Here is a 13,249-nt window from a genome sequence, read left to right as displayed (position 1 = left end):
TTTTATAGAATCTGTTTGAGCTTCTTATTTATCCATCTTTGCAACCTTCAATCAAAACCTGTTGGCTCTTGATGGATAAACATCTCAGCATAACTGTTTAAGCTGTGCTGTTGGTATCAATGGTGCATTTCAGTTCAAATCCCTGCCGGGGTTCTTTCTGCATGGAGTTTTTATGTTCTCGCCAGGTTCTCCGACTTTATCAGGACAGTTGTCTCATAAAATTGTCCATAGGCAAGCATGTGCGAGTTCGGAAGAGGATTATTGCTCACTTTAAAAAAAAAAAAAAAAGGATATTGACAATATCAGACCTTGATTACAGGAGTCTGACTTTAACCTCAGAATCAGAATTGTTGAAATTGTTTATGCATCATCAAGAATTGCCATTTGTGAGCTCAAAAAGTTGGGAATTTTCAACTTTTAGAACACTGAAAATTTCTGAAAGAGTTTTGACTTCACAAGCTCAGTTTTTTCTAAAAAAATATGTGTAATTTATTTAAAGATTTCTGAGTTTATTTCTTGCAGACATTCAACTTTTCAAGCTCTAAAAATTTCAAGTTTTGTCAAGAAAACATCGGCAATTATTCTCAAAATTCCTGAGTTTTTTCTTGCAATTTCTTTTACTTTTGGAGCTCAGAAATTTCCTTGTTTTTCTAGACCTGTTCTGAGATTAATCTCACAGTTTCTGAGCTTTTTGGCAGAAATGTACTTCTTTTTTTGTATCTGCAATGGCACTAACGTACTGTTGTAATACTGCCTATTTGCAGTTCTGTGTTCATGGATTTTTTGTTCTGTGGAATATATTTCCAAAACATGTGCATATTCACAGAATCTTTTGTAAAGTAAATCTAAAATTTTCAAAAGAAGACGCAGCTTGGGAACTTAACACTCTATTGACTGCTGCTTGTAAAGTAACTAATCCAGGAGTGCCGTTCATTTTGACTGTTGTTTATTGGCTTCACCTCCAAAAACGGAGATAAGGAAGACCACAGATGCTAGCTTCTGCAGTAGTGTTAAGACAGCTTCTACTTGGGGTATGAATGCATGGTATATTTGGTGTTTGAACCATCACAATATCCAGATAAAAGCATATTTAGAGGGGTTCTCAAGTATATTCCCTGATTTTAGGGCAAATACCAGGGGTTATATAAGCTTAGCTTATTTACCAATTACAGCTCCCCACAGGCTCAAGCTAACAGAGGAAACTGTAGTCTGGATTGAAAGGACAACAGACTGTGTATTCTGTCTTTGTGGCTGCTCAGGATGAAGGGACTCAGACTTTGTGTTTCATCCATCATCGGATCATTAGCGACTGCTGTCATCAAGAGCTTTCCCCAGGATGAGGAGTTGATCCTGGGCGTCTGAGCCTGGCTTCCAACCAGCATCTCTGTCTGTTTACCTTAGACTCCCATTAAATGCATGTCATGTCTTTCAAGTCTGAATTAAAAGGAAAGCTAATGGCTGCATTAATGTTGCACTTTAGCCCAACAACAGGCACAGTTAGGAGCTAGCCTACATAAACGATTGTACTTTATTTATCACTCAGTTCCAGATAAATAAGTTGCTGGCTGAGTCCACAGGTGCTTGTTTTCTGCTTCTTCTTTTTAAAGGAAGAAATGTAAGATAAACTCTGGAGAGCATTGGTTTGTTTCTGTAGTTACACCATTTGGTATGTGTCCCACGTGTATTTTTGGACAAGCAAGGAGGCCAGGATTTATTTAGAGGATGCAATGAAAAGTGTGATACAGAATGCCTGAATGCAAACGGCATCTCTGCTATTTGGCTCACACATCAAGGAAGGTTGCCCTAAAAACATCTCTATCCTCAATCAATTAAGGGTTTATTCCTCATTTGCAATCTGAATTCTTCAGACATTCTGAGGAGTGTTTTTAAATTAAAATTGTCCATTGACAAGAGTTCCAGCCAGCAAACATATGAGAATATGACACACCATTTTTTTTGTAGGTTTGATCAATTATTTAAAACATTTACTTAGTGTTCAGTATGATGAAGACAAGGTAAATGCTGGAGACTAAAGCATTAAAATTAGGATCAACTGGGAGGACAATCTGACAAAGGTCCCTCTGTATTTTTATCTTATCACAACCTTGCGCCAAGAGTACAGATCCTCATGTTCTCACTGGAATGACGGCTTCTTTCCAATTATTTATATAAGCTCTGTTATTTTTTTGATCCTTTGTCTATTTTAGAAATGTAGTTTATTTCTAGATTTATAGTTTTCATCTATACCACAGAACCTATTTCCAAGGCAGAATACATATTTACAAAAAGTAAATACATTTGGCCCCATAAGAAATTTCAGAGTTGATTTTTTTTCCAAGTCAGAAATTGAGCACATGTGATTTTTGCCATAATACATACACATCTTTTTTGTTGTTTTTTATGTTCCTACTTTAATTAATCAAGGTTAAATGTATCAAGTCATTAGAAGGCACTACAGCCTTGTGCATGAAATGTCCTGTACATCCGATTTTAACATTAAATCTACATGTAGACGTCATTTAGAGATAAGTCAGCAGTAAGTCTATTTGTAGTCCTGATTTGGAGTAACATATTTTGTCTAGGCTTAGACTAAGTAAAACTGCCTCATTTAAGTGGTCTAACTTTACCTTTTTGATTTAAAAAAATCATTAGGATTACAAAGAGAGTTACAGTCTGACTAGTTATGAGATTGCTACGTCATAATGATCAGATTTAAGTTTGTTTTTTCATCAGAGTGGCACAAATGGGCTTCATATTTTTCTAATTTTCTAAATAGGCATTCACACCTCTTGGAGGTTACGTCTGATCGTCATGATACATAACACCTGGTTAATTATTTGCAAGTGATTATCAACAAATTATGTTTTCCACCTCAACAAAACACATTACATGCAAGTACATTTTGTGTTTACTTAGGTTTGCAAAATAAACCCGCAAGAAAACAAAAAATGAATTATTCCCAATGTATAGGAAATAGTTTGATTAGATTATGAAACATAGGAAACATTTGTCAAGTATAATTTTTTTCTAAATTTCAAATTATATTTTGATTGTTGATTTTACACAGAATCAACAACCATACTCTACAGATGCCAATAAAGTTGGTTTATTTGTTTCTTTTATTCTCCCATTGCAATTTTAATGAAGGAAGAGAAGCGGGGTAAATGTTGGTTGGAGCAGCTCTTTTTCAGACTTGTCCAATGGTCTTTCTTAAATTAGCCATGGGGGCTGGAGGCTCCCTCCCTGTGCTGACAGAAGGAGGAGTCTGTGCCTGTCACTGTCTACTGTTTCATTCTTACCTGCACAACTCTGCAGCCTTCACCACACTCGTGTCTCTGTGTAGCCTCACAGACACACAGGGCCTGATTCAAAGGCACAAACCAGCAGGAAAACGTCTCCATTTTCATGATTTTTCATTACTATTTCATCCAGAGGCGGAATCTGTGATATAGATAATCTCCAGGACAACTATCACAGGACATGGCTGGTTGTCTGCAAAGTTCCCAACTTTGCAAAAAGTGGGCATTTCTTAGATGCCTGCTCTTGACTCTGTGTCTCAGTTCATGTCTTATTTCAGTATTTTCTGAGCCCTTTGATCCCAGTCACCTCTATTACCACAAGTCTGGACCTAATGAAGACGACATCATCATTGCTAATAATGGGATCAGGGTGCCTTTCGGGAGATCAGTGTTTTTGGACCCTGGGAAAGACCTGATTACAGAAGTGCAGCCCGGTGACCGCTGCCAAATAACAGTTTTGGACAATGACCCGCTGACTCAGAAACCTGGGATGCTGACCCCAAAAAGGTTTCCCTGTTCATTTGGAGCCAACGAAGTGAAATACACTCACTTTGGATCTCGGAGCCCCAGCAAGGACCGTGTAAAGATGCAGCTTCGCTATGATTCCCACACAGATACGGTTATCGTCCCATTCATGTTAGAAGTGGAGGTGGTTTTCCAGCAGCTCGAGATCCTCCTCAGGAATATGCCTCTTAATGTGGAGAAACTCAATGGGGACAGCAGCCTGATTGACAAAAAGGCTCTGGAGTTTTCCTTTGAGGATGGGGTCACGCAGTGTAAGATCACCACGCTGGTTGGCGCCGGAGGCCTCCCCAGGTATGGCACGCTTTTGAATAGTCCCCCCAATGGCCAACTGGTTGATTGTGATGAGTTTGTAAATCTGGGTATTCACTATAAACACACTGCTAAAACCAAATCACCGAACAGAGACTATATTCCAATGATGGTAGAGCTGCAGGATATTGAGGGCAACACAATAATGCAGGAGCACTTCCAAACAATGGTCAGAATCAGAGAAGGTGCAGAAAACACTGCTCCTAAACCCAGCTTTGTAGCAATGATGATGATGGAGGTTGATCAGTTTGTGATGACGGCTATTACAAGCGACATGCTAGCAGCTGAAGATGTTGAATCTGACCCAGACAATCTGATTTTCAATATTACTTCACCTCTGAGCCCTCAGCAGGGTTACATAATCAGCACAGATGATCAGAATCTCCCCATTACTTCCTTCAACCAGAGGGACATCAGAAATTTGAAAATAGCATACAAGCCTCCCTCAGAGGACTCAGATGAAGAGAGGATTTTCCAATTAGAGTTTGAAATTGTAGATACTGACGGCGCAGTGTCTGACCCATTTGCTTTTATGATAGTGGTGAAACCTATGAACACCTTAGCTCCGGTTGCAACCAAAAATACAGGTCAGCTACTGTTTGAAGGCCAATCCCGAGCTCTTTCCAGCTCCCAGAATTTGGAAATCAGTGATGAGGATAACCTGGAAGATGTAAGGATTACCGTTGTTGATGGTCTGAAACACGGAGACCTGACTGTGCTCGGCATGCGCAGGAAATTTTTTACACCATCTGATCTGGACGCTGGCATTGTTGTGTACCAGCATGATGGCAGCGACACCTACAGTGATAACATTATTTTGAGAATGACAGATGGAAGGAATGAAGTGGAATTTTTGTTTCCCATCACTATTGTTCCTACTGATGACGAGCCCCCAATAATCAACGCCAACACCGGTCTGGTGCTGTTTAAGAAAGAAATTATGCAGATCTCACCCTTCATCCTGAGTGCCACAGATATAGACTCAGAAGACTCATTTATAAGGTTCATTCTGGAAGCACCGTACTCCACCGTGGGGGAGCTCTTACTCAGGCAAGTTGAGCCACCCGCTGAGCCCTCTCAGTGGAAGTTCAGTGAGACAGATGAGATGTTTGAGCAGGTGGTAACTGAGTGGTCTCAGAAGGATATTCTCGATGGAAAGCTGTTCTATCGACATGTCGGACCTCACAGCACCACCACAGTGACGGATTTGTTTGTGTTTCGTGTCCAGGATGACAACAACCCCCCTAATCAGTCAGGTGAGCACACGTTCACCATTAAAATCCTCCCTGTCGATGACCTTCCCCCAGTGCTGTTCCCAGGCACCACGCTTCATATGACTGTCCAGGAATATGAGCTCACTTTCTTCAGGAAGAAATTCTTGTGTTATACTGATTTAGATTCAGACGACAGAGACCTGAAGTATACAATCACTAAAGTACCAACCGATACCGATGAGAACAATCTAGCCCCCTTGGGTAAGATTGTACTGACTGACAGCCCTGAAACTGTAATTACAGAGTTTACACAAGCCCAGGTTAATCACCACAAAGTAGCTTACAAGCCTCCAGACCAGGAACTGGGCATCACTCCAAAAGTCGCTCAGTTCACATTCATTGTGGAGGACACAGCTGGTAACTCAGCAGATGGCTTATTCACAATTTTCCTCCAGCCAGTTGACAACAAACCCCCAGAAATTATCAACACAGGATTTACTGTCAAGGAAACAAGTACTTTTATAATTAGCAGCAAGGAGTTGTACGCCACTGACACAGATACAGATGATGAAAATATCATCTTCACTTTGACCCAAGCTCCTAAATACGGACAGCTGCAATATTTAGGCATTTATATGTCAAATGGTGAAACGTTCAATCTTGAAGATATTGCAAACGGCCTCTTGACTTATCTCCATGGTGGAGAGGAATCTCTCAGTGATGTAATCAAACTTTCTGTGAGTGATGGTTTCCATGAGGTCCCCATTACGGTGAGGGTAACTATAGAGCCAGTTGACGACGAGACCCCGACTATCATGCTCCCAGCTGGCGTGTTGGGGGCCGCCATCGATGTGTTGGAGAACGGAGCAACAGAGATCACCAGTAATGTCATTCAAGGACGTGATAAAGACACGGATGACCTCATGCTGGCTTTCATTGTTGAGGAACCTCCAAGGCTGGGCGAAATTCTAGTTAACGGCGCTCCAGCTGAGAGGTTCACCCAGGAGGACATCATCAACGGAGTGGTGGTGTATGCTCACACTTCTGGTGAAATCGGTCCAGTCAAAGTACATGATTCCTTCAACCTAACTCTTTCTGATATGTCTGATCAGTGGGTTGTAGGTGGCAACAAAGTCCAGGGTGTGACTGTTCATGTGACCATCCTTCCTGTTGATAGCATTCCACCTGTTGTCAGTGTTGGGGGACAATTTGTTGTGATGGAAGGAGAGAAGAATGTCATTACCATAAGTCACATTCAAGCTGAGGATGTTGACACCAACAATGATGACATCCTATGCACCATTATTGTCCAACCAACATCTGGTTATGTAGAAAACATCTCCCCAGCCACAGGATCTGAGAAATCAAGAGCTGGTACTGCCATCACTGCCTTTACCATTAAAGATATTTTGCTTGGTCACATCTACTACGTCCAAAGCATCCACAAAGGAGTTGAACCTGTAGAGGATCAGTTCACATTCCGCTGCTCCGATGGCATCAACTTCTCTGAACGCCACTTCCTCAACATTGTCATCATTCCGGCCAATGATGAGAAACCAGAGATCTTCACACGTGAGTTTCTGGTAATGGAAGGCATGCACTTAGTGATTGACACTCCGGTTTTGAACGCAGCTGATGCTGACATCCCAGAGGACGAGCTGTTTTTTGAGATCATCAAAAGCCCCAAGCATGGGGCGATAATCCAACAGCTAAGCACAGGCACTGTCCCTGTAGAAAGGTTCAGCTTAGAACAGATCAAAGAAGCAGCCAACATTGTCTATGAACATGATGACTCTGAGACCAAAGAGGACAGTTTTGACATCAGGCTTTCCGACGGAAAACATGCAGTAGAGAAAACAGTTCTCATCATTGTTATTCCTGTTGATGATGAGACGCCAAGAATGGCTATAAATGATGGCCTTGATGTTGAGATTGGGGAGACAAAGGTAATCAGTAACAGGGCTTTAAAAGCAACAGACCTCGACTCTGAAGATAGAGAACTAACATATGTTCTGCGATATGGTCCTGGGCAAGGCTACCTTCAGCGTATAAACAAATTTGGTAATGTTTTGGGAAACATAACCCTGGGGATGAACTTCACACAGGATGAAATAGACAAGCAACGCATTCTGTATGTACACACAGGCCAGGAGGGCATCCGAGACTTGCTGAAATTTGACGTCACAGATGGCATCAATCCTCTTATTGATCGCTACTTCTACATCAACATTGGCAGCATTGACATGGTTTTCCCAGATGTAATCAACAAAGGTGTGACACTCAAAGAAGGGGGAAAAGTAACACTCACCACTGACCTCCTTAGCACATCTGACATCAACAGTCCTGATGAGTATCTCAGCTTTAGCATCACAAGAGCACCCAGCCGGGGGCATTTAGAGTGCACTGACCTCCCAGGTGTTCCCATTTCCACCTTCACCCAACTGCAGCTGGCTGGCAACAAGATCTACTACATCCATACCTCAGACGACGAGGTCAAAATGGATAGCTTTGAGTTTGAGGTGACAGATGGTTACAATCCCGTCTTCCGAACCTTCAGAGTGTCCATCACTGATGTAGATAACAAAAAACCTGTCATCACTGTGCACAAGCTTGTTGTGGAGGAGGGAGAAACCAAACTCATTACACCATTTGAGCTGACGGCTGAGGATCGGGACACGCCTGACAACCTGCTCCGCTTCACAGTCACGCAGGTGCCCGTGCACGGCCAGCTGCTCTTCAACAACAGCCGGCCAATTACATCCTTCACCAAGCAGAACCTGAATGAGAACCTTATCAGCTACAAACATGATGGCACAGAGACCAACGAGGACAGCTTTTCCTTCATAGTCACGGACGGCACTCACACAGACTTTTATGTTTTTCCTGATACGGTGTACGCGACTCGCAAGCCTCAAATGATGACCATCCACATCAACACGGTGGATAATGGTGTGCCCCAGATTGTGGTCAACAAAGCTGCTGCTTCATTGAGAGTCCTCCAAACGGGACACCTGGGCTTCGTTTTTACCAGCAAGGTCCTTAGATCAGAGGACAGAGACAGCCCCCAGAAGGTCCTGAAGTACAGCGTGTCTGAGGAGCCGCTGCATGGCTTCATCATGAACGTGGAGCTGGGCAATCATAGCATCAACACCTTCACACAAGGTAAGCAAGCAGCACACCGTGAAATTATTTCACACTGATGTTCAATAACATCAGTGTCTGCATGTTTCCTGCACATGTCAGGTGTTTCCCTGGTTCAACACATCCAAGTAAAACAAAAGAGTTATTACCAAGCCTCTAAATGACGTGATGAGAAGGTTATTTAGTCATTTGTATCAGTGTTGGAGCAGGGAGAAGCTGAAAACATGGAAAAACATTGACCCTAAAGACTGGAAGATGATAGTAATAATTTGCAAAATGTTGCATTAAATGTCCATAACTAACTTTTATTATTAACCATTGTGTCACTTAAATATTACATTCTTTAAAAACACACTTCTGAATGATCAAATACATTTCTCTGTAGATTTTCTGAAATCAACATAAAACAGCATCAATTATGAAAAAACTGGTTAAATGGGGAGCAACTCTTCTGTAGAAAAAACTGATACAAATGTTAAACTAAGACTTTAGTTTAGGAGAGATGAACAAGAAGCTAAAATTATGTTCACATAGAACGTGTTTCATATATTTAATCAGTGTGAAAAGTGTGAAACAAATTTGGTTTAAAAATTCTGATTTGGAAAAATAAAAATATTCTTGAAGTACAATTGCTTTTCTGTACGCTTTTCCTTGGAAAATGATCAAAGCTAATTCCATACTCAATTTTCTTTAAGATTGTCTTTTTTTGTTCTAGCTTTTCTTTCTTTTATTGAATTTTTTGTTGATTTTATCATATTTCTTACTTTTATTTATTAATGGCTTAAAATCAGAAGTTCACATAAAGAATGATTAAACAGTGAGATAATGTGATGTCATACAGACATACGTTTTTCAGTTTTCATTACCAAATCAGTAACTAAAAGTTTGCAAAAGGAATGTTGTCATTTCATCTATATTTTTGTTCCTCTCTGTTCATCATAACAGCTGAAATCAACGACATGAAGATCTGTTATGTGCTGTTGGATGGTAGCAACGCCACAAGTGATATCTTCTATTTCACAGTCGAGGACAATGGTAAGAATCCCAAATCCTTTTACCTAAGAGCTGCTAAAAATATACAAGTTCTTCTCTCTGTCAGTCACAACTGCTTGCATCACAAAGACTTAGAGCAGCTGGCCATGACCGACACCAGGGACACGGTGCCGCCTCTGTTAGCAGCAGTGGAGAGGGTTGCAGGTTCAAAGGACAGGGGTCAGAGGAGACCTAAAGCTAGCTCTTATTGTGGGTTTGTAAAAGTGAAGGACTCTAATTTGCTTCAATGTCCATGAACAAAAAGCTTGTTTCCTCAGGGAACTTCTCAAAGCTTTTAAATGTCACGTTTAAAATGCCTGCAAAACAGTTACACCTAGAGTTCAGCAGTTCATTTTAAGAATGAGAGCTTTTTTGTTTTGGTTGTGTACATGAAAACAACAATAAAAATAAATGGTATCGCAAACTAATAAAGTAAATCTCTAAGACAGGTGCAACAATTGAAGGTGATTTCTTCCAAACATTTTACACCACAAAACCCTCATGAACGCACAAAGAGAGACAGAGGTAACAGTGCGTTTCTGGAAGAAGATGTACAGTTTAAAAATCTATTTTTCATCACATTGTGAATTGGTTGGTACTTATGGATAATGTTTAATGTTAGGGAACCATTAAGCATGACCGTTGAATAGTCATCAATCAGATAGATAGATAGATAGATAGATACTCATGGTTCTAGAATATAATTTTTGGAGCTTTACGCAACAGAGTTGTTATTTTACTGTCTGCATAAAATAATAAACGCCAAATAACATGTCCAAATTGGGGACAAATTGTTTACAGAAAACTGACCAGGAACTATTCAAAGTATTTTATTTGTTACTTTATGCTTATGTTCAATGTCAATGTCAAATTTATTTATATAGCACTTTAAAACAGGCATAAAACTGCACCAAAGTGCTGTACAAGAATGACAATAACACAAATGAATAAAAACAGAGTATCAAAACACTAGTTTAATTAAATGCTAAGGAATAAAAATGAGTTTTAAGAAGGGACACGCCAACATGCATGTGACTGCATTTTTTGTTCACAGTTAAGTATTTTTGATCAAATCCGTAAATAATTCCTCTCAAAAATGCTTAAATATTTACAATTTAACATGATTGTGAGAAGTTCTTCCTTTTAAACCATTTGTGTTGGTTATGATTCTGACAGTGGACTCATTAAACAACAACAAAAAAAATTTAGTGGCAGGTTACCATACTCAAATACTAAAAATCCAACCATAAAACAAGTATTTTACTAGTAAAACTCATGAACCAACAATGACACCTAAACATCCTGTGGGGATTAAGCTGGAAGATTACTCCTGAGAAGTGTTACAAAGTCTCTGCTGGTGGATGTGGCTGCATCCTGGACATGCAGCAACATGCCGCTGCAGTGCCTGCTAATGGTCAGACATCTCATGATTAATCTAAGCAGGTGAGCTGTTTGTGTGTGAGGGTAAAACTTGAGGTCAGAAGAGATTTGCACCTGAGATAATCCACCCAGTTTGGACAAACAAACTTTTCATCCAACATATTTAAACTGTGAAGTCACTCAACCACATAATACAGCTTACACTTAATATGTCATATATATGACATCCATCGTCTCCTTTTAAAGTTGAATGTTCTTTCTTAAGCAGAACATACAACTTTAAATAAATAGTCTAAAACTTTATATTAAAAAGCTACTTGTTTATTATTTCTAAAATATTTGTTATAGTTATTAACAACGATGGCTGTAAATGCTACTTGGGTTGAACACCTACATGCTTCTAGAAGCTCTGCACTAATTTCACCCATTTCACAGTTCAATTAAGTAATAAATACAACGTCTATAATCAAAGGGAATTATAGAACATGCAAATTATAATGTCAAACCTAAATTGGTGGTTGAGAGTTGTAGTTTTTCAAGGGCAGATATAATTTTAATTGGCATTAGCACTGTGTTGTTGTAGTTCATTAGCATTAATGGAACTAAAGTTTATGATTAGCACAACTAACTTTTAGGTTAGCAGTGTCTACCACTAATTTACTAGCTTAGTTTGTCTATGCTTTGTGCATTCAACATGTTTCTCTTTACTGTTTGAGAAGTTTCTACACGTTGCTCTAGGTGACCTGTGATGACTCCGTCCTCACAAATCAAACAAATTTGCTTCAAAAGTTGCAAGGAGACAGTTAGTGACTACCTTTCGTCTGAATTATTTCTCTTTTCTTCTCGTATGGCAATCATAGCTGAAACAGGGCGTTACAGAACTGCTGATGTATTGCTTAGTATTTTGAGTAAATGATGAGTTCTTGTAAAGCAGCTAGAATGCTAATCTTCACACTAATCACTAATCAGGACACAAACTGTAGTTCATGTTTGGTTGCACTCGCTGTCTGCTGGGAAGGCAGTAACTTCTCTGAAAGATGACCAGGTCAGAATCTCCCTTCAGGCTTTCAAACAGTGGGATTCTCAAGCAATAAATACCTCCGCTTACAAGTGGATACACAACTTGTTAATGTCCGTGTCCAGCAGACATAGTTCTAACACGACATGGAGAAATAATAATGTTCACCACAGATGAAGGAAATATGTTAAAATATTACACTGTTGTACAAGTTAAATTAACAGTTTAAGAAATAACAAAAGAAAAATAATTCAAGGCGTGTATGTGTTACCAAAAATGTTATCATATTTAGTAAATAAGAATGTTATTAAAAAGTGAATCAAGTTTAGGTAATTCCCTAAGTGAACACATTACATAAATTAATTACACAAGCTCATATTTTCAAGCCTTTTACGATGATTTTCCAAAGTAGTGCTACTTTCGCTTGAGGACATTTTTGTATTCAAGAAAGAGACAGTGGAATCATTACTTTTTTAAAAATTGATGTTAAGGAATTATTGACTTAAAACAAGCTCCAATATCTTGCTGAAATGTTACTTGTAAGTTAGTTTTGTACTAAAATATTTGAAGTAGAAACTAGACCAAAAATACTTGGCAAGACTGTATTTTTGCAGTGCACTTAGACTGGCAGGTTTCTGATCACCAGGCAATTTTTCTGTGAAACTCTAAAAGAAATTGAGGATAATCAAAGCCTTTGCCATAAATTTTACACCATTTTAATCGTTAAAATAGCCTTTTTTTTTATTAGTAACACTTGGTTTGGAGGAACAGGAGACTCTGGAGTGTTGAGTGTTACATAATCACTGAGTGGCAGACAAGAGAATGCACTTCCTGCAAGGCTCCAGACTCCAGAACCACAGACAGAGAACGGGTTTGAAGTGAAGTGACATCCCAAGCAGACAGGTGTGTACGTGAGAAGTGGGATCCCCTTTCAAAGTCTGTGGTCACTCTGCTCTTAGCCCCCCAGAAATCCAACCCAATCTCACAAAGCCTGATAACCCCCTCTGCGTGTTTTCGAGCGGATAGAGGAAGATTAGGAGGAAAATATCACTCTAAGTGGCCATTTTTGTCATTTTGCTCAGGTATATTCTTATGCTGTAGCGTTTCATGCTGACTGACACGACCGCGGTGTACTTCCTAACTGTGTTTGGGGATCTTAGGTGTCAGTCGTGTCAACAGTCACAGGAGATTTAGTGACTAATGGTGCCACAGTCAGGGCCCCCCGTGACTCCTGGAAGTCTTGGCCTCTCAGTCCTCCACAAAACTCCACTCTGCCCTCACTTTCCCTTTACAGCGCCTTAAGGGCACCACCATTCTCGTTCCATCTGGTT

At 39.9% G+C, this 13,249-nt stretch overlaps 1 protein-coding gene across 1 annotated transcript in view; it reads left to right on the top strand.

Moving 5' to 3' along the window:
- The first annotated feature begins 3,310 nt into the window (after nt 1-3,310).
- Nucleotides 3,311-13,249, top strand: part of frem3 (Fras1 related extracellular matrix 3) — a 37,716-nt gene continuing 27,777 nt past the window's right edge. The window contains exons 1-2 of the mRNA XM_032562907.1: nt 3,311-8,509; nt 9,434-9,523. Of these exons, the coding sequence (XP_032418798.1) occupies nt 3,481-8,509; nt 9,434-9,523 (5,119 nt within the window). The 5' untranslated portion in view covers nt 3,311-3,480. The remainder of the gene's footprint in view (nt 8,510-9,433; nt 9,524-13,249) is intronic.

Source organism: Xiphophorus hellerii, chromosome 5 (assembly GCF_003331165.1).
Source record: "Xiphophorus hellerii strain 12219 chromosome 5, Xiphophorus_hellerii-4.1, whole genome shotgun sequence".
Lineage (NCBI taxonomy): Eukaryota > Metazoa > Chordata > Actinopteri > Cyprinodontiformes > Poeciliidae > Xiphophorus > Xiphophorus hellerii.
Note: the sequence above shows the minus strand (reverse complement) of the source record. Positions and strands in the feature narration are given on the sequence as shown.